Source organism: Sitodiplosis mosellana, unplaced genomic scaffold (assembly GCF_009176505.1).
Source record: "Sitodiplosis mosellana isolate CC-2019 unplaced genomic scaffold, AAFC_SMos_1.0 Smas_scaffold_30, whole genome shotgun sequence".
NCBI lineage: Eukaryota > Metazoa > Arthropoda > Insecta > Diptera > Cecidomyiidae > Sitodiplosis > Sitodiplosis mosellana.
The window spans coordinates 2,336,696-2,358,691 of record NW_022595272.1 but is presented as its reverse complement, the minus strand read 5'-3'; the positions used below and the strand labels follow the sequence as shown (position 1 = coordinate 2,358,691).

Below are 21,996 nucleotides of genomic sequence, written 5' to 3'. Positions count from 1 at the left end.
CCGTCTCTCTTTAGTGGTAATTCCATGTCGTTTAGTCGATTCTTCGTGTTGAACTCTGATATCGTTCAAATTAGTAATTACATCCGAAATAAATGCCATCGAGTATCGACCAATTCCGATGTAAATGAACAACGGATACAAGGCAATTTCCAACAAAGTGATGATAAACAATGCTTCCATGGAACAGGCGAAGAAGAATCCAATCGGTGTTTTCCATTCAAACGGAAACCTTACGGACAACGATTTTAATCGGATAAAGCCGACTTTACCTTCATTTGAATATTCATGCATTTTTCGTATTTGTGCTATGATTTTTTGCTAGAGACATTGGAAAAAAATACTCTTACCATGCTACAAATATGAGTTGAAACGATGCATCAGATTGGGACAAAAGAAAAGTCACATATGATCCGACAAAAGCTGGCCCAATGAGTATCGGTAAAAACACTTTGTTTGCAAAATTAAAAGATTTGTTTGTGGTTTTCTCGAAACCTTCGTCCGTTTGAATGTAAATGTTCTGGACCAATGGGTATCGCATTCCTGAGATGCACACATAAAATTCTATCACGTTTGGTTTCGTTTTTATCCCTTCAATTCTAGTGAAAATTGCTTACTTCTTTCAATGATGTCTTCCAAATCTTTGAATGTTTTCAACAAGGCGTCATTTGCGAATTGCAGTAACGAATACAATACAAGGTACAGAATTGCTTGGACGGTATAAGATACGCTTTCCGATAATTCATCAAAGGTTTTCTCCTCAAAAATGAGAAACCACGATGTGGTCCAAACGAACAGTGTCAATACGATGTATATGAAACCGACATAAATTGAACCAACTGGAATACTTTGGCACCAGCGCGGTAAATTTTGAAATGGCAAATAGCCCAAAACCACCATTTGTTCTCTTATTCTTTTGAATGTTTCCAATCGTTTCACCATTTTTGATGTATTCCAGATCGTTGCGATAGCTCTTCGGTTGATATTCTAATTTGAACTGATCAAAACTCTCCCCAGTTCTTGCTTTTATACTTGCGCTTCTACAGAAACATGCAGAAAAAAATTATAGTGCGTCAATCTAATGAAGCCTGTTCTGGGATTTAGACAAAGTTTTACTCTGTCATTTATTTTCACTATATACACGCCAAAAATTGTTTTTGTACAATAAAACAACACAGGGTTTGTTTTCTGAAAGGCAATTTCAATATTTGATTGAATTTCTTTTTCTAAAATCCTGCAAAAGTTTTGTCGTCTGTATTTAATTTAATTGGTATCGATTTCTTGATCATCGAACCAACTGTGAGCCGCAACAGACAAGCCTCAAGCGAATGTGTACATTTGAATTTATTTAATGATTAGAACATTTCATTTCAACGAATCAAAAAACGAAACTACACCTGGAATAATACAAATGACCAAATATCGAGTACTCCAATATCGCCTAAGGACAAATTAAACGCTCAAACGTAAAGAGAATTTGTGCATATGTTGAAAAGTTCATACTCTACTTTGGAACACTTTCCATTGAAATAGAGCTGTAATTAGTATGTTGGTAATATTCGACAAAGTTATTCCGTTTTATCAACTCGCTTTGAATTCGATTTGAATTGAAATGATACTGCGCAGTTAGATTTCAAATTGCATATGCCTTACAGTTGGAATTGGCGTTGGATCATTTGAAATGACAAAATGACTTTGACCACATTTAAATGAAAGAACTTAATTTCAAATCCAATGTAAGTTTTATGGGAACTGTTTGCACTCGCCCAGCATTCTTACCAATGGCAAAGTATTGATTTTCTCATGCTTAAGCCTTGCAATGACATGCTATCACGTGATCGTTTGTATCAAATTGAAAGCGAATTGGTAGATGTTTGTGAATTATACGTTTCATTTCAAGAATATTTTTCGGCTTACACAAAAACATTTGAAGCCCAAAATTGTTTTGAGCCAATTATTACAGCTCAAATTGCTCCGAGCAAAAAAAAAAAATCTTGAATTTGAAAGTGGTCAAAAAGTGGTGAATTCTGGACATTCATTTTCTTACAAGCCCTCTTAGATACCGCCAGACATTTTGTAGCTTACTGTATTTTAACATCATCTCTGTTTTATTCTGTTGGCAGTTGTAAAATAGCAAAGCAAACACCACCAAATGATAAAATTCTGTGTGCACACAATAAAACATGTTTTATTTGAGTGAAATAAAAAAACACTCACGTCAAACGACTATCTTCAATTATCGCATCTAATTTACGGAGTGAAACTACGCAATTTTGGTGATAACGCTTTTTATTGAACATTTAAACATGCCTTCCTTTGGCTTATCAGATATCATGAAGTGTACAATTTATTGGATTAATGTTAACATGATATTTATACGCGAACTTTAACTCCTGGCAGACCTTTTACACCCAGTCCTGTGACTTTGAACAAGTGGCCAGCTAATGGTGGCTGCTCACCATCACGATCGGTAGCAGCGGTTGTTACGTACAAAATATCCATATCTGGCCCACCGAAGGCAGCGCTTGTGACTTGTTTTGCCGGAAAAGGAATCTCCAATAGAACTTTGCCTTTTCTGTAATCAGAAAATGATGAACATTAGTCGACGATATAACCAAAGAATGTTTTGTCAACTGTTTTCAAGAAATGCCAAGGCAATAAATATCCTTCAAATAATTCAACCATTTGATATATTCAAAAAAAGTATGTTTTCGCCCGTAAAAATAAAGTGATTTGTTTGATATACTTGGCAAATATCATTACGACAAATAAAAAATAAATGCGCGATGTCGACAAATGTCTGATAACATTTATCAAATCAAAGCTACTATTACTTTTGGAATCCTACATTGAACTTCAGAAACATATAAAATAATTGAAATTAACGTGGACAATGACCAAGATTTTGATACTCCAAATGTTATCTGTTTCTGCTCTGTGTATACATATTTTGCAGTGAAAAAGTTATCATGACTTAGACATGGACGCTTTAAATCATTGATAATGATTGCGATAACATTGATTGGTTGAAAAATGCTTATACAATTTCAAAAACTTTCGAATACTTACTTCGGATCAACTTTAATTATTTTTGAACCACCCCAGGTTGCAACATATAAATTGCCTTCGGCGTCAATTGTCATACCTTAATTACCATAGTTAAAAGATTATTAAAAATTTCACGCAATTTGTAATTTTTAGCTGTCATACCGTCTGGGACGAACCCTGGATTTTTTCCATTCGAACTCAAGTCAATGACCACTTTCTCGTTGGCTAAAAAAATATAAATTCGATCATTAATCTGTTCGAAATGATAATTGTTTTTTGAATGACGAAAAGTAATTTGTCAAGTGCACTTACAGATGTTTCCATTCTTCGGATCGTAATCGAATTCTTTAACGTCGAATTTGATAGAGTCAATAAAGTAGAATTTCTTCTCCTTTTCATTCCACGCCAAACCGTTTGAACTGGAAATATTGGAGTAATTTTACTATCAGTAATTGCGAGAATAGCATTTATGGGTTATGTTTTACCAGTGAACGTTATGTAACAAGTCTTTGACACCTTCTCCCTTAATGTACCGATAGAATGTTCCGCCTGCAACTTCGAACAGATCACCCAATTCTTCTAGGCGCATCGTACCTCCGTAGAACCGTCCAACCGGGTCAGCTTTGGCGTCGTTGAAACGATTGCTTAGTTTGTCGCTTTCAACGTCAAAACAAATTGGACCAAGTTTCGCCTTTGGTGAGACACCATCCCATTGTACGATTCCCACACGTCGTCCGATACCAATGGCATATTGATCGGTCTGATTGGCTACAGGTATGATAAATGACACGACCGGTTCACCGTCAATTGTTGCTGAATACACTTTGTTTTCGTTGTAATCGTAGCGTAAAATTGATGCTTCTTTGCCGTAAATATCAGTGTAGTAGAGACTTTGGGTGCCTTCATCCCAATGCGGGCCTTCACCGAGAACCTTTATTTAGAATAATTTCAATTAGTTACATATATGTTGAAAGAATCATTATTTGATAAAAATTCATTTTTTTTTTCCTCAAATATACGAAATTTCAAAGCTATTTGAGCTATTTACCGATTTTGGCGACGATACTGGTTCTACTTTGAATGACATCTAAACACGCAACATAAAAACAACGAGAAAAAAAAACCAAATAATAAAAACGCAATTAAAAAATTCATTTATGTTTATAACATTTACGAAATAAACACGAAATTTGTTATCTAAAATTTGTTTGCAAGCATTTTGACATGAATGATTTACATTCTCTTATCACAATGTCTACTAATTAAAATCAATTTGTTTGAACCGACACATAAAAAATGAATTAAACTTTGTGAGTTGATTCAATTAAATGGAAAAACTCACGACAATATTCGTAAAAAGAATGGCAATAAACCAAGGGAGAATTGCGATGGAACACATTCTTCGAACAATAAATGATGATTAGAACTAATTCAAGCATTGTCTGTGAAATAGGCACAACTGATTGAAAGGCAAACAAAACAACCTCTATTTATGCTGATTTTTAGTGACGATTCTAAATACCAGGCCTATTCAAATTAGAATAAATCGAGTCTATATATTACTGGATTTTCAATGTTGACTTGCTTCGATTAGTTGACCAAATGTTTATTTCAAGAGATTTCGCATAATCTATGTGAACGTCGAAAATATAAACGTCGCCTTTAATCTAATTTTTGCCTTTGAAATTTACAAACCAAAACAAAAATAACAAACAAATCTCTTTTGGCAAATCAACCAGAGATAAACAAATTACTTACTTTTAACTCGTTTTCGATTTGAAAATTGCGCACAAACACACACACACACGCACGTACGCCGTACAGTTAGTCAAAATTGAAGGCAAAAAAACAAAACACGATCAGACCTACACTTCTCTCTGCACTTGTGAATTGTCGGACAGCCGGTAATGAAATGAAATGTTTTGAGCGGAACGCTAAGTGTACAAAACACTCAAATTGTCGAGCACTTTATTTATACGTTTGTTACCATCTGTGGGCCGAACATAGTTATGTGTGCAATAGCTCGTCGATAAAGATATACGAATACTGAGATAGGAAGATAAAAACAGTGATATGATTACGCGACGACAAAAAAAATACCACTCAAATAGTCAAATATACACACAGTTCGAATGTATGCGCTGCAAACTGCAGACTAGCTCAGATTGTTTGAAAGAGGAGCGGAGAGGGATCCATAAGAGCACGACCATCGATTCACAGTCGATGATCTCTGTAAATTAAATAGATCCGTCTGCTATTGTAAAGTCGCATGTAATGCTTTTGTTTGTGTTTTTCTTCGTTTCGTCTCAATCGCGTCGCATGTTTACGTGACCGAAGCCGCGGCGGCGGTGGTGATGTCATAAATCGTTCGCTGTTCAATTTGCCAATCAAAATATTTTCGCTTATGAAATCGCATTTGGTTCATGTCGAATATAGAGCTGTGTGTGTGTGTGTGTGTGTATTTTGTCGGTTTCGAATGACCCTGTGTTCGTTCGCAATTTTCGATACAATTGTTACGCGAATTAAAGCGCACAATTACGATTTTTGTTCCGGTAGGAATTTCCGCTGGCATTTTTTTTTTGCACATTCTGTTGGGATAAACAAGACTCAAGTTAAAATTTCCTCTGATATTGCAATCGATATCAGCTGTCTTTGGCCTGACTGACCGACTTTCTAATCGCCACGCGAATGTAAAATAGCGAACATATCAACATCTTATCATTCATTTTACGGTACTGTGACTCCCACATCATTTCCAATTCGTTTGTATTAATTCCATAACGACCGAATGTTGGTTTTGTTTCTTTCCTTTCTTTGAAAACTACGGCCATGTGCCGGTTTTTCTAGATTTGCATTTTTATCGTTGTTCGGCAAGTTTCCGTCTTGGATTTTAATATGAACTGTATGCACACAATGTGTTGCTTATGCATTTAGCGTTGTGCAGCGACATTGAACAAAGATAATGAACCAACCAATGGATTTGAACACGTTGTCCAAGTCAAGTTAATTCATTTTGAATGTCACGGTTACATTTCAACCAAATTCATATCACTGTTCTCTGATAACACCTCAATTTCGAATTCAATTCAGTCAATTTCTGTTTCGATTGTAGACAATATTGATGCTATTGTAAGAATTGCCAAACTTTGAGCATTGCAGACAGTAGACGAAAATGGACTATTTATAAAATGAGACGAGAAAAAAAGTGATCATTTGTATTATTATTTTGTATCCCATGTTGTTGATTGAGAGCCGAATTGGGAACGAAATCAAGCCCAAAAACGTATCGCTATCGGAAAGAAGCCATACGATTTGTTTGAGAAAACGCTTGAATCTGTTCATTCAACGAGAAACAAACCAGCAGCAGATGTTTGTTGACGAAAAAAAAAAAATTCCACTTCGATGGGCTTCTTCGAAGTCAGGCATTAACCTTCCGCGTTTGTGGCAAATGAAAACAGAATTCCGAATAAATGATAAAACTCGCCTCTGAAGCTGCATAAAATACAATGCACGTAGTATGTATCCATCCATATGCAAACCTAACATCATAGTATGAACTACTCTGAGGTCTACACACTCATTCGATGTTTACAGGGAAAAAATTGAAACACACACACACACATACAAACAAGTCTGTTGTGTGTTCGACTTTTAGAAAGCCAACGTGCGAACGAAGACGTAAACACAGACGAAAGTAAAAACAAAACATGTGGAACAGAATCAAGCGTTACTAGTTCGATGGACTTTGTTGATTGTTTTGACATATTTTGGGCATTTCGAATTAGAAATAAATGAATTTTCGCACAAATAATGATTTTTGATCGTTTTTCCCAATCATTTTCAGTTGAATGTTATCGCATACAAATGGTATATGCTAACAGATTGGAATTACTCAATAAATGTTACGTTGTCAAAGTATCAGGTTGATGTGCGTGCATGCGAACCATTAGCTGACGTTTGAATCAATGCAAATTCCAAAATCCGTTTGTTTTGAATGTATTCACACTTCGTTTGCTAATTACGTTTTCAAAATATTGAAATAATAAAAAAAGAAAATTCCAAATATGTAAACAAATGTTGATGAATTAGGTTTGAAATTTTTTTCCCGAAAAAAATAGTTCAAAACAAAATTATTTATAGAAAATTTAGCATAAATCACTTTCGTTTTCAAACGAATGCGGCGACGGATTGGTATGAAGTTGTCCGCATGTTGGTGTTTTTGGTTTCGGTTTTACACACGGTCCAAATGTGCCGAGTGAATGACGAGAGAGAGCGGCAAAAGACAGACGGCACGGCATACACATGCGAAAGTCAAAACATCGGAACCGAAACGAAATGTGAAAGAGAGGAGCGTATGTGGCACACCGATAACATTGTATAGAGCGGTTTCGTTCGATCCTTCTGTCAGGTATAGACGGATGGAGTGCTTTCAAGTGAGTAGTAACACCATCACATCGGTCTCCTCGCCAAATCACACTGTATTCGATGGAAATGTGCCAGTTAGTTCGTAGTGAATATTGATGAAGTGAATATCGCTCCACATCGAGAGACAGAGAGCTGATGTCATTTACAAGGAAACCACTGAACATTACAAAATTGAAGGGAAAAAAAATCGCAAACCAGCTAAAAAAGAAATCAAATCCACAAAAATATTTTGTTTGAGTGTTTCTGTCATTCAATCGGTGTAATCGGCAAATGTGTGAACAGTGAAATTATCTCATTCTGTGACCGAATCAATCTAAATGTTCCAATTGTCATTTTTGGAAAGTGATCAAGGCCGATACCGAAGTTTTCAACAGAGAGACTAAATCGATTGCAACACGGTTTTTTGGTGTGTGCGGTGAAGTGAAGAATCGGTTGCGAAAAAAAAAGAAATAAAAAAACAAATTGTGTGTAAAACCATTTCAATATGACCGATGATGTATTGAAGAGAATAGCTCGCAGTGGCGGATGTCGATTATGTCTCGCTCCCGATTCGGAATGTGTTCCCATTTTTGCGACAGCTGCTGCTGACAAGGAGCCACTCTCAAATAAAATTCTTTCATGTGTCAGCATTAAGGTGAGTTAATCATTCAAGTATTTTTTTTTTGTGTTTCGGGTGGTTCGGGTGAGGGCTATCGGTGTATGTGCTTTTGTGTTTTGCTTCAATTTAATTACCAGCTGGCATTTGGTGGATTTCAAATGACGGCGACTCACACACCAGTGGTTATGTAAAGCGAAAAGAAAAAAAATTATCAAACGCATCGTGAATTGCGTTCGATTGTGTCATACACAGTGATAGATAGAGAAAGAGAGATAGGAACCATGAAGAAGTTGGAACTACGACTCAATTTTAATTTTGAATGTGGTGCAAATGTGCTTGGCGTGTGTGGAGTGACGGCACCGTTGCAAAAATCTGCTAATTAGGAACGATTACTGGGTGAACCAAAATGTACAGTGTGTCCACCATCTTGGATTTCATCAGATCCAAGATGGTGAGGCCGAATATGAAACGACCACATAGCAGCGGCAACAGCAGCAGCACCACCACCACGTTCATTACTCACTCTCACATCATACACAATAGCCCACTGTGGGTTTTCGAACCGATTCAGTTGTTCAGCATTTTGTCAGTTTTGCGCTGTACGTAAAAAGGCTTTCATCATCACATCACATCACATCACAGAAAAACAACAGTTGGCCACGACCACATCAAAAACAAAAAAGTTTCGTTCGTTCGATACAGTCAGTTATGGCGTGGTGTGGTGTGGTGTATTTTGTGAAGCAACGACGATATGACGGCTGTTTTATTGAGAGCAGAGTCTCTGCTTACTGAACTGAGTAGGTAACACAGAGAATCGACCAACACACTCTGTGTGTACACTCGCATACGCTGTAATGGTAAAGAGAGCTATATTCACGATTTTTGTTTCGCTTCTTTTTCACACAAAAGTGCTGAACAGTGAGTAGAGAGTGTGAGTCCAACATCAAATCGAACCGAACGGAACGAAACGGAACAGTACTGTATGCGAGAGCGATGGCGACTCTTTGCTGTTTCTATGCAATGGAAACGGGTCGGTCGGTCGGTCGAACGGAATACATCAGAGTATAGAATGCTCAAATAATTGTGTGTGGTGCATAAACTACGGTGCTTCACACTGTAAACTGATGACGATGGATTTTGATGAGAGTTTACTGCAAAGTACTGTACACAGTACAGCAGCAGCAGCAACAAAAACGACGACAATGACGCCGACGACGGAATACAGCACACACAAACACACACACACACTGGCTATCGATATGGCGCGCTCGCTGTGCCAGTTCAATCAGTCATTATAGTTGGATGGTTACAATTTTTTCGGTCCCAATTCAAGTGTGGCATGCATTTTGAGAATCGAGTGAGAGAGCTTGAAACGCGAATATTGGCTGCGTATCTGTGCTCATGCTGCTCCCAATCGCTTCAATCGCACCAACTTCCCATCGCTATTTTTTGAATTAATGTCATCTTCTATATTTATAAGAATAACAACACACAATATTCGCAATATTTGGGTGTCTCTCGGGTGCTTCTCGTTTTCAGATCGCACAGAGAGAGAGAGAAAGAGAGAGCGAAAGAGACAAAGGGATTGAGAGCAAGAGCAGCAGGTTCGGTCCGATTGCCAGATAAATTGAGTTATACGTATATTCAGGCTTCTTCTTCTTCTTCTTTTTTTTCTATATTTTATCTTCGTTATGCGTTGGCAGTTCGATTAAAACCAATCGCTTCACAGCAATGCTCTAATCGAGCACTGCTGTGGCCTGAACAGAGAGCGGAGTGAAACCCGTCGCCTGTGTGTGGTAGTGCGGATGTAGCTACTAAATGAAGCGTACACAGTACAGTTTGAAAAGCGAACGTGTATGTGATGAGTGATTGTATCTGGTCGTTTCGATTGCCAGCGCTAGCGGAACGAAGGTATACACACTGTGGCTTCATGGCTACAGTGTGCTGTACACACGTTGCTATATAACGAGAGTGAGGCGATAGACACACTCGATTTCGGTGACATGAAAATGAATGAGGGATAGAAAGAATGCGCGATAGGCACAGACGGTTCTGCTGATGCAAAACCTCGACCAAACATTTTCGGCTACAATTTATTGATGAATTGCGACAATATGACGGAGTGTACACAATTGGGTCTGCCCGTCATTGGCTGCTTTTGCTGTGGGCGCAAAAAAAAAAAAAAACTTGCACCTTTTGGCTGAGTAAAAGCCGAAATGGGAATGAATTTATAAACATGTACATATTCACATGAAACACGACAGCAAATGAGCACTGATAACACTCGAACAATCGATTATTAACATACACCGAGTTAACAATCCATAAAATTTAGCCTCTTATCTCCTAATCATTCGAAACAGTAATGAGTGAGAGAGAGAGCGAGAGAGCAACGAAAACATCAACGAGAAATCATCATTTATTAATGCACACCGAAAAAAAGTATGAGCAAACCATGATGAGTATGCTGTAATATGCAAGCAAGTTAATTGACCTTTATATGGTCTCTAACCTATTCATGCCGGCATCTTTACATTTGTAGCAACGAATTGACGATATGCGCGCACTCGAATCCATTGTGATTTGAAATGCCCTCATAGGATGCAACCAAACGAGTTCACAGAATCAATATGTCTTTTACCTGCTCATTTGTACAGCTGCCACCTAAACTTCAGGACATATCTGTTGTGTTGTGCTGCGCTTATGCCGTGTGTCGTGCACACTCTTTTCCATTCTTTCTCCATTCCCATCCTTCTGCAGCTTTGATTCGAGGTATTCGGTATTCCTCTTTTGGTATTTTATATGCTGTTTCACCGAAGCAGCGATGTAAATATGCATCGCTCTGACATCGGGAGAATGCAAGCATAAGTGATTTGGATACTCTTTTTATGTATCGGCTCAAGGCATAGGTGATGTGGCACCACATATACACACCAAACAATCAATCTCATTCTCCAACTCCATATGCTCTTTCTCTCTCGCCAAAATGTGGTGGTAACTGCCAACTGCAATTGCAGATACACACGGTTCATAAATAAAATCATATTATGGACGGAACACATGCATAATTTACCAAAATGCAAGTGCATTCCCCGCTTCTTTGAAGGATATTCTATGTGCGGCGTTCGAGTGTGTGTGTGTGTGTGTGTGTGTGTGTGTGTGTGTGTGTATGCGAGGGGGCGCTTGTGTTCATGACTTCAAATCGCAAGCAATTTTATTAGGCCAATAGAAAAATCAAATATGCACACTTAATTAAATATGCAAGACTTGGAGCGCCGGGGCGAGTTCAGCGAGCCAATTGAATGAAGAAAATAATCCGTGCCAATTTCTTGTCATTTAACTTCGGTGTATCGATTATGGTTTCCAACGAGTCAGCAAAAAAAAAAAAAGAGCCGAGCCAATGAAACAGAAAGAAAAATCAAATGGCATGGAATATGAGCGCATTTTCAATACGATTTCAGTACAAATTCCATGAAATGATTCCGTACAGTTGGTCGTATTGATTCGTTTCTTAGTGGTTATGTATATAAATTTTTTTTTCAGTTTCACGTGCCCAATTATCAAGAGGCTCGCATGTGTGCTTCGACCGAATTAATTTGTCAAAACTCAATACACTCTTGGCCGCGCGCGAGCTACAACGACACACCAACGACATAGCCACACGAACACGAACCGAAAACAGTATCAATGGTTATCACCAGGTTTTTTTTTTTATTATTTCGCTTCTTCTTCATACAGGTAAAATATACACAGTCGCGCGCGTCTTTGACACATGTGAATCAGTTCACAACATATACACACCCATGCATGCGACAGAATACAGAAATGTAGCAAGTTTATGATACGACGCGCGCCATAGCGCAAACAAAATCCAACTCACTGAAAAATCGTGCCAAATCACTTTTTTTTTAGCGAAAGCGAAAGCGAAAACGAAAACAAAAGAGACTCGATTCAAGTGTATTTAGGAGTTTAAATGGGCTGTCGGAACGACATCATTTTTCTGAAACTCACATGATTATACTCAAACATATTTCGTGTGTATTGACACTAAGCATTCAATCGGTTTGGTTTGGTTGGGATGGTGTGAATGTGAGCTATACAGCTTCACAAATTCGATAGTACATTAATGGGAGGAATTAGCAACAACTTTGTACAATGATTAACATTTCGATTCATCAACCGCTTTTATTTGGTTTTGTATTGTTGAATCATTGTGATTAGATTCGTCGAATATGGTTTGCAAGATAAATTTTTGCATTGGAATCCAAATATTTTCGCCAAATCGGCATTCAGGCCGAATAATTCAGCTGAAAACTGTTTTTGCTTCCTTTCACATTTGCATTCCGTTCATTCGCTGGCCGAATTAAGATCAAATTGACCACAATAAACACAGCATTTGGTCACAATAAACTTTCAATTTTGACTTATCCAATTTTTATCAATTCGCTCATGTTCTCAGAAACTGTGCAACGGCTGTAAATTTGTCGCCAGATTATTTGGAACAGAGTCAGCATTTTGCTTAGTGGTGATGCCACATTATAAATTGATTATTATGCTTTTCTGTAAACAATTTTGAACTTTTCTTCATCTACTAGTCCATTCAATTGAAGGGCTCTATGTAATCAAAAAATGACCAAAAATACTAAGTTCGATTTAAGAAGTGCGGATAGGGAATGAAGAAAAAAAAACTAGTTACATTGAGTTCGACCATGTAAAATATAATATTCGCTCGCATATTAAACACGATTAACTCAACCAAATCATTCAGCAATGGAATTCACGGGAATTGAAATGGATCGATAATTTGAAATCGTAATTTTGCTTGATGCTGCTATTGTAATGCAACGCATAATCGTCCCGTAGCCATTTACATGTTTTAAACATTCAATAATTATGTTTGAGCTACCTAACTCACTGCTACTGTTCCCTCATCCTGTCTCTCTTTCTCAACCATTCTATTCATTGCGTGAACTCCATGCCCACACCAGACACATTCCCCTTTACGATTAATCCTTCTTGCATTCGGCCGCAGTGCTATATACATGGCGCACACAGGCGCACACCGGCCGAATTGTACACATTATTATCATTTTCCCACTGATTAGTTAGTTTGGTTGCCAAGGATTGAGCATGATTTCGGATTGTGTTCAACTCTTCTGACTAAGAAGGGCTACAGCTACCAAAAACTGAATCGGTTTTCTGTTTGAATGATTCCATAAAATGCGACGCATTTATACCTTCGTCGAATCGGTTGCTCTCTCGCTTCCATCCAAGATGGTGATGCGATACCGAACGGAGCAGATAGAGCGAACGAACGACCATTTGGCATTAGCTCACCACCCTGCTTCTCTGCCTTCACTCAGCACACAGCTATCCACCCTGAATGTGACCGTGTACACTTGGCTTTTATTGACGAACGTATAGTAGTCGCTTATTACGAAGCCAGAGCGGCGGAGATACAACACGAATCGAATGAGCCTGTGTACAGTCTCCATCATCTTGTATCTTATACACTTTGGGATTGTCACATCGCTTCTATTCTTTCTATCTGTAACTGGATATTTTACCGCATCTTATTCGCTGTGCGCGCCCTTTCCTTGACTACTTCAACCTTTGCCGTTGCTATTGCTGTTGATGCCTGTTTTATGCTTCGGTCCGGCGTGCGTATGTCTTGGAGAATGTTTATTGATTTTTCCCTCGATTTTGATGACGGCAAAGAAATGAAGACACATCTATCGGACCCGAGTGATTTGCTCCCTCATTTTATTGAATAGCGTGTTATGTATCTCCTGCACAAACCGAATTAGGAACGTGTATATTTCAAACATTTCCTTTGGTTTTACGACAATGCAAATGGCAGATAATATGTTCGATGTGAATGCCCACTGCGATGACGCGTCTTTCATGGAAAAATATGTACGATAACAAATGACAAATACATTGCAAAGAGATTTCAAGAGCAATCTGTCGCATGATGCGTATTTCATTTTTCAATGGAAAAATATTGAAATAGTAATTCGAAACCCCTTCTATATATTATTCTCGCTGTCGATGCCATACTTGCGGTATAAGGAACGGTAAAGGAACAATTTACAATTACATTTACGCAATTTTATCTTTAAATATACCATAGAAAAATTGAGAATGTAACCGAAGTTATCCATTTGTGTACAATGACCACGTGCCATTTGTGGAGATTGTATCATTTTCACGTGGGCTCCAAATGTTCCAAAGAAATGTCAAGCCCAATTCGTATAAGAAAAACAGCCTATTTTTGACTGCCTTTCAATCAAAAAACTAATACTATGAATGACGCTGAAAATAGATAGATCCATAATACTTTCCGTTATCTAGGTCTCGAATCATCTGTTCCATAGTAATTTTCTTACTGCTCAGAAGTCATTCGAAACACATTCGCCGTAGATTAAATGTCGTGTGTTTTCTTTCATTTGGAATGTCTATAAGTACGTGCAAATCGTATTGATTTGCTATTTTTGGGTTGCCAGTAATTTGAAGCTGACCGTTTTAACATTGCACGAAATAGCATTCAACACATGCAATCAGGCCCATCCAACTAATTCATGATTTACGTAATGAGTGAGTGAGTGAGTGGAGCAAGGCAAACTTTCGTTAGCAAAAAATAAAATCCAGCCAATCGCCCACCTTCTTTCTCTCTCTCTCTCTCTCTCTCTCTCTCTCTCTCACTCTCTCTTCGTATAACGGAACAAATTAACTTAAGGTTTTGAATAAACAAGTGAAGATATTAATAAGTTTATGTGTATGTTTATTTGTCTATTTTAGATACTGCCAGCGGATCGGATGTCAAATCGAGTATGCCATGCGTGCATCAGTTTTCTAAATTCATGGCAAAGTTTCAAGAATCGTTGCTATGCCGCACAGAAGAAGCAACAAAATTTCATCGATCTATTGTTGGCCAAAGAGCGTGCAAAGCAAAAAGCCGAAAATGACCGTAAGCGCCAACTGCAACCAGGCAAGGTAGCACCGGTCGCCATCGTCGACGACCAGCAAAGAATCCTGAAAAACGCTTTACTTAATTCCACAATGCGATCGAACGCAGTGAACAACTCATCTATCGATGTTGTAAGTGTTTGAATTTTTTTTGGATTTTCTCAAAAACTTTTGTTTTTATTTTCAAGTTTGAATGAGATTCTAAATGAAAATCGTGTACTTTGCAGAGCTTCATCAAAGAAGAACCAGAAGATATAACAAGCGATATCGATGATATGGACAATATGGATCCGACACAATTCTTAGCTCAGGAAAACGACGAAGAGCTGGAAAATGATGAGCATCCACCGATTTTAGCGTCTCTTGGGCTCACACACATCAATCACGTAAGCTGACTTCACCATACCAACATTCTGATTTTTTATTGAAAAATAATTCATGAATTTCTCTGTTCCTCTGTCCATAAACCAACAGCAAAACACAGACAATGGCACTGATCAAATGGATGATTCACTTGGTCAGCAGAATGTAAATAATTCAATAACAGGACGATCGCAAGCCAGCTGCACCATTTGTCACATGCAATTCTCAAATCGAGCGAATGCACGTCGACACGAGCGAAATATTCACGGCATTCGGATATCGTTACAGGGCTCAAACACAGTTCAGCCAAAAGATAAGCTAGAGATCTCAATAGCTGCACCCATTAAATTGAAGCGCCCGCTTGATGTACCAACCATTTACGATTACACCAAACCCGAACAGTTCCGACACTTTTTGACCGAGCCACGGTTGAATTTCATTCGGCGTCATCTGGAATTTCTGGAACAGTATCAAACGATGACTTGCAAGTGCTGCAACAAACAATTTCCCACATACAAATTTTTCATGGCACACATGCGCAAAAAGTATGATACGCTATCGCGAAATTTGTGCTTCAAGTGCTTGAAACAATTCCAGACGAAGCCACAATTTATTGCACATTTGAAGAAACGAAACTGCTTGAATTTGTATCGCGTATTTATGGCCGATGACACCATATTAAAAGAACCATTGCCAAATGCACCGATTCGATATGGATCGAAGGAAATTATTGCGAATAAAACGTATGGCTGTCGCTTGTGCACCGAAACATTTAGGCTAAAATCGGATTTTCGCACGCATGTGGTTGAAACACACAGCGATGCACAGAAACGTGAAGTTGCCGGCAGCAATGCATGCGGCTATTGCAGCACCGAATTCGAAGATGCCAACGAACGTCGTCGTCATTTCAGCAATGTTGAGTGTATGGTATTCTTGGTGTGCGGAACGTGTGAAGAGAAATTCAATACGCATCCCGAATACATTGAACACGTTTATGCAACCCATATTGCAACGGCAAATGAAACTCCAATTAAAAATGAATTTTTGTTGGAAGACGAGAATGGTTTGCTGGTCGAGGATCCAACGCCATCGTCACAATCGAAAGCAAGAAGTCCGCAAAATTGCACCGTCTGTGGTAAACAGTATAATAATTACTATAACGTTTTGCGCCATATGGAATCGAAGCATCCCGATCAAGTGCCAACTACATATCGCTGTGATCGCTGTGAGATTGGATACCCTCGGCAAGTTGAATTGCGTGAGCACATGCTTCGTGTGCACAATGAGCGCCTTAAATTCGATGCCATCAAGCAGAAACGTGAACAGTTCACATGTCGTGAATGCAAAGCCGCATTCGACAGCAAAGACACATGGGTGACACATCAAGGGGAAGAGCATTTCAAATTCGGTTGCAACCAATGCGATGAGGAAGTCGAAAAGAAGGAAGACTTTTTGACACATCTTGCAACACACTCGGAAGCAAAGTCATTCAAATGTCCGGTTTGCCAGCATTCGTTCAGCTCGGAACGTGGATTTGAAACACATTTGTCGGTCGTTCACAATATGACCAAAGAAGAAGTGGCCGATAATAATTTGGAGAGCAGTGATTTCGGTGAACTTCCGGTCGAATGTGCTGTGGAAATAAATGGTGAAGACGAGTCAGACAACGAGAACATGCACGATGGTGGTGAAGATTTGGATGGTAACGATGCGGATATCGATGAAACACTTGAACCTCCGGCCAAACGAATTAAACTTGAGACCACGATTGAAAATGATTTGAATTCGTCGAACAATGAGATTTCGTTGAGCACAACATGCCGCATTTGCAAAGAAACATTCACTTCAAGGGCATTTTTAATGCAACACATGCGAAGTTCGCATAGCTCAGTTCCGAAACTGCCATCGCTCACCGCTTCACCTCATGTCACCGTCCAAACACATAACGTCAACAATCGGCTACGCTGTCGCATCTGCCAGAAACGTATTCACACCAAAAATGGTTACAAACGTCACATGCTCGACGTGCACAATGTGAAGGATTGCGTATTCATAAAGTGTACGTTGTGTCCATCGGAATTCAGCAATGATAAGGGTTTGAAAGTGCACATGTTTCGAACACACAACATAACCGTGCAGCAAATGCAAGCCGACGAAAGTTTGGTGCCAATCCCAAAACAAGAATCCACTTCACCGACACTAACTCCAGTTGTGCCGAAAACGGAACCAAAGCAAATGTTTGAATGCAACATATGTCACACAGTTTATCGTAATCGAGATCAATTAAAATCACATCGAAGCATCGTGCATAAGATAAATGACAGGTACTTTGCAATTTCCGACTTTTATCGTTAGATTTTAGATTGAACTCAATTTCTAATTGTATTTTTTCTTCGTTGCAGTGACTTGAACGAAACAAATCTACTAGAGACAATGGCCGAGGAGAATACGTATTCGGGCGAATCGTGGTGGCAATGCCGATTCTGCAACGAATCATTCAACGCAAGCAAAAAGTTGACCATTCACATGAACAGCCACAGCGAATACGATAACAAAGAAACCAAATGCAAGGATTGTGGAAATGTGTACGGAACGCGTAAATCACTTTGGGTGCATCGTCAAAAGAAACATCCTCGATTGCCAAATCCATCGCCGTGTGAACTGTGCGATAAGACATTCTTTGATAAAACGGAACTTTTCTATCATTTGAAGACTCATTCAAACGACGATGTATTCTCGCACTTGCAAGCGATGCAAGAGCAGTTGGAGGCCGAACAAGAGAGTCGTCAAAAGCAAGAGCAAGCCGGTGAAGGTCAAGAGAATCTTTCGTGCCATATTTGCAATCAACAATTCCATGATAAACGTGTGCTCAGCAAACATCTTCGTATGCATGAGCAAAAGCAAAATGAAAGCTCATTCAATAATTCGGCACTCGCAGCAATGCTGGCCGACACAAATATCAGTACCGATGAAAATCTTGGCGAATACAGTTACCCATCGTACAAAGGCCAAATGGTTGAGAACGGTGAATTTGCGTGCGACATGTGTCCAAAGAAATTTTCACATGTTAATGCGTTGAAAGTTCATCGTGGTTGGCATTTCCGTTCGCCCGACGGACGTCAAATCACTGACAGCAATAGCATTTGGCGTCCAGACGTGGGTAGTAACAACAGAAATAAACGCTCCAGAGCATCCAATCCACCCGTTTGCCCGTATTGCAATTCAACATTTGCCAGCGGCAACAATTTGCGTCGTCACATTGTCGAGGTGCATAAACGAAACGAGGCAAAGCTGATGCGCGAAAATGGTATCGAAACAACATTCATCGAAAAAGAATGTGAATGTCAGTCTTGCGGTAAGTTAACAAATTTTTACTCACTTTTGAACACTTTGGACACTTTTACTACTTTTTTTTCTTCTTCACAAAAAAGGTATAACATTTAACACGCGACCAGAATGGGTGGAACACAAGATATCGCATGCTCGAACAATGAAACCATCGACCACCTATGAATGGGGCTGTGAGATTTGTGGCAAAGTGTTCACTCGCAAAGAACGGTTACTGGTTCACATGACATCGCATATGAATGGTGGCGAAGAAGAGATCGCACAGAGAAAGGCAGAAATGGGATTTGAGAGCAATTCGCAGAGTTCGATGTCTTCGTTGTCACAGCTAGATAGCGTTCGCAAGTATGAAAGTAAATCATTGCTCAAGCAGCCGTCTCTTCTCAAGCAATCATTACAAGGAAAGCCATCGCAGTCAGCAGAGAATGATGACGGAAAGTTGCATAAGGCAGACTCAGATGGATCGATGGATTTGGATGGAGAAGAACCATCGAATTTTAATGAGCAGGATGATGAAGAAGAAGAGCAAAGCTATTCATGCGATTTGTGCGATCAAGAATGCAAGAGTGCCAAGGAACTGCGACAGCATGTTAAGAGCCACATTGAGTCGATTGGCGGGCAAGCCGAGGAATCAAACATAGACGATGAACAGTACGACGACGGTGATGGCAGCGAAGTGGCTGAAAATGACGATGGAATTGAGGATCATTATGAAGTCGACGACGGTATCGACGAAGAAATGGGTGAAGAGGAAATGGTTGAGGAGGGTGACATGGTTGAAGAGGATTTCGAAGACGATGAAGTGAGTAAAATAGAGTGCTGTATTGAACAATTTTTCTACTCAATTTGAATACTCACATCAACAATTCGGTGTTTCAATTTTCAATTAAACAATTTTCTTTGCTTCCTTCTTTACACAAAAATAAAGGTTGACGAAGGCGAACCCGCCGAAGAACGAACAGCCAATGTAACCGGTTTCAATTGTAGGCTTTGTGGATCGAGCAGCGCATCACACATCGATATGATCAAATGCATGGAAGGCCACAAAGTGAAAACGAGTACACAATGCGAACAATGTCAATTATATTTCACGAACAACAATCAATTAGAAACCCACGAGATGCTTTGCCATCCGCAAGAGGACTTCGATGAAGATAGTGATTAAGTAAATACGTTTCTTGAGCGAGAGAGAGAGAGTGAGAGAGAGAGAGTAAAAGAAATTCCCACGTGCACATACAAAAATTGTTCATTTTTCTTTTTTTCCTGTTCAAATTGACCTCGAAAGAGAATGTAAAACTTACTTAACAATTATATATGATAATACTTTTTAAAAAAAGAGGACATTAGACGTAGGCCAAACAGAATAAAAACATGAAAAATTGAATATATATGCAAATTCAGCTATTCCATGCCGCTAAAGCGACAACACTAATAATGTTCATGGATCTAGTGTGTGTGCGCGTTTTTTTCTCAAACAGAACAGTTGATACATAGGACATTTTTATGTAGAACATAATAAATAATAATTATTATCAGATGGAATAGTCATTTTTGAAACCTTTTCTGCGATCAAAATATGAAAATATCACGAAGCAAAAGTAAAATTGGTTGAACATTTTTTAGAATACGCAATGAAAGCCAAAATGTTTTTAAATATTTTTTGATGATTGGAGAAATGATTTTTTTTTAGATTTGCAAAGAGAAGCAAAACATTTACGATATATTTTTGGATGAACGAGATAAATTTGGTTGACATGATTTCATTGTAGTCGCTTATCAGTAGAGTAGCATTTTTCTGTTTTTGAGATATACTTCTCTGCGCCAGAAATCGTAACCGAGCAATTAAATTATAGAATTTTACACACTTAAGAGTCTTACCGATTTACAATTTAAGTCAAACTATATTATTATTAATTATTATTATTATTCGTTCAATTCACTAAATTCTACTGACTTCGATGGATTGAAATCGTCATTCGATTAAATTGATTCAATGGTTAAACAGATTAACTGTGCAATTTAATAAAAAATTCGATTTCTCCGACTGTAACACACGATCACCTTGCATTCGTAGCGAAACACACAATAAAAATGAATTTCAAAACATTTTCAAACCAAAATCACTTTTCTGTGCATTTTATTTTTCCAGCACAAAATCAGTGTGACTTAAATCAAAGTTCCCTTTGAAATGAGATAAAAATCCGTTTACCTACCAACTTGTGTTATTTTACAGCAAAATCTATCTCATGGAATAAAACTAAACAAAATAAGGTTTGAATAAAAGAATCTCTTCGCCAATGTTGATTGAACTGTTAGTTTATTGTTCAAAATTTGAATTTCGTTCTTAAATTTCAAGTTTGAAATAAATGAAAAGTAAAGAGGAAAGTTTATTTGCGAAATCATAGCTTTTATAATCCTTTGAACATTCAAATCTAGTCCAGTCATCTCACACGCTTTATCAGAAGTAATCGTATCCTACAGTATTTCAAATGCACAATCAACAACAAGTTCACCCATACGCATTCGCATATCATCCTTATCATCACACGAAGAGATGTATCTGGACGTCATTTATAATGTTTTGCTGTCTTTATCTTGACTGGGCCGGTTGAGTTTTCTTTGCACGTGTGGATGGCGATCGAACTAAGCTCATCGGCTAAGCCATTGCTAAATCGTTTGTCTCTCCAGTTCTTTTTTTTGCCACTACTACTACTTGTTATTTTTGTAGGCGCATTTTCCTTTGTGTTCAGTTTTGTTGAGTCGTTAGTGAGTATAGTAACTATATTTGCTGTATGAATTGTTGTGTACATTTTGCTCATCGTGGGAAAACTAGTGAAATTGATCGAAATTCAAATATAATTTCAGAAAATGAATGAATTGAAAGAAATTCTGAAAGAACAGGTTGCTTTAATGCGTCTTAAATACCGCGCATTGGTTCATGCAAGAAGAGAAAGGAGAACCCTATCGTCTTTTTTCTCTGAAATTATGAATGAAGAGTTACCTTATCAATTAACTAATATTTGGTTAAACGACTACATACATGAAAGCCATCACATACCATTTAAAATGGCACAATGCCAAGAATGGGTATGCAAAGCTCTTATTTTATGCATCGAAGTAGAATACTTTTTTTTCTATTTGTTCAAGTGGGGAGAAGAATTTTATCGAAGAGATGGGAATGACAGACCGAAAAGTCTAGAACCACAGGTGGCTGCGTTGCAAGAGCTATTCGCTAAAGTAAAGCGTAGACA

At 38.4% G+C, this 21,996-nt stretch overlaps 2 protein-coding genes across 3 annotated transcripts; one reads left to right on the top strand and one right to left on the bottom strand.

Moving 5' to 3' along the window:
* Nucleotides 1-2,268: 2,268 nt before the first annotated feature.
* On the bottom strand, nt 2,269-6,217 carry LOC129569366 (regucalcin-like). 2 transcript variants are annotated; one of them, XM_055448147.1, is made up of 7 exons: nt 4,804-6,217; nt 4,094-4,132; nt 3,531-3,976; nt 3,358-3,464; nt 3,208-3,270; nt 3,067-3,142; nt 2,269-2,572 (listed from the first exon to the last, which is right to left on the bottom strand). In XM_055448147.1, the coding sequence occupies exons 2-7, from the start codon at nt 4,130-4,132 to the stop codon at nt 2,371-2,373; spliced, it is 933 nt and encodes a 310-aa protein (XP_055304122.1). In that variant the 5' UTR covers nt 4,804-6,217; the 3' UTR covers nt 2,269-2,370. The 2 variants fall into 2 exon arrangements, with proteins under 2 accessions (XP_055304122.1, XP_055304120.1); XM_055448145.1 differs by lacking the exon at nt 4,804-6,217 and adding an exon at nt 4,388-4,459.
* A 506-nt stretch (nt 6,218-6,723) lies between these two features.
* On the top strand, nt 6,724-20,865 carry LOC129569351 (zinc finger protein hangover). The gene is made up of 7 exons (XM_055448101.1): nt 6,724-8,104; nt 14,870-15,169; nt 15,265-15,423; nt 15,512-17,724; nt 17,803-18,755; nt 18,832-19,547; nt 19,674-20,865. Exons 1-7 carry the CDS (start codon nt 7,955-7,957, stop codon nt 19,908-19,910), a joined length of 4,728 nt encoding a protein of 1,575 aa, XP_055304076.1. The 5' UTR covers nt 6,724-7,954; the 3' UTR covers nt 19,911-20,865.
* The last annotated feature ends 1,131 nt before the right edge of the window (nt 20,866-21,996 follow it).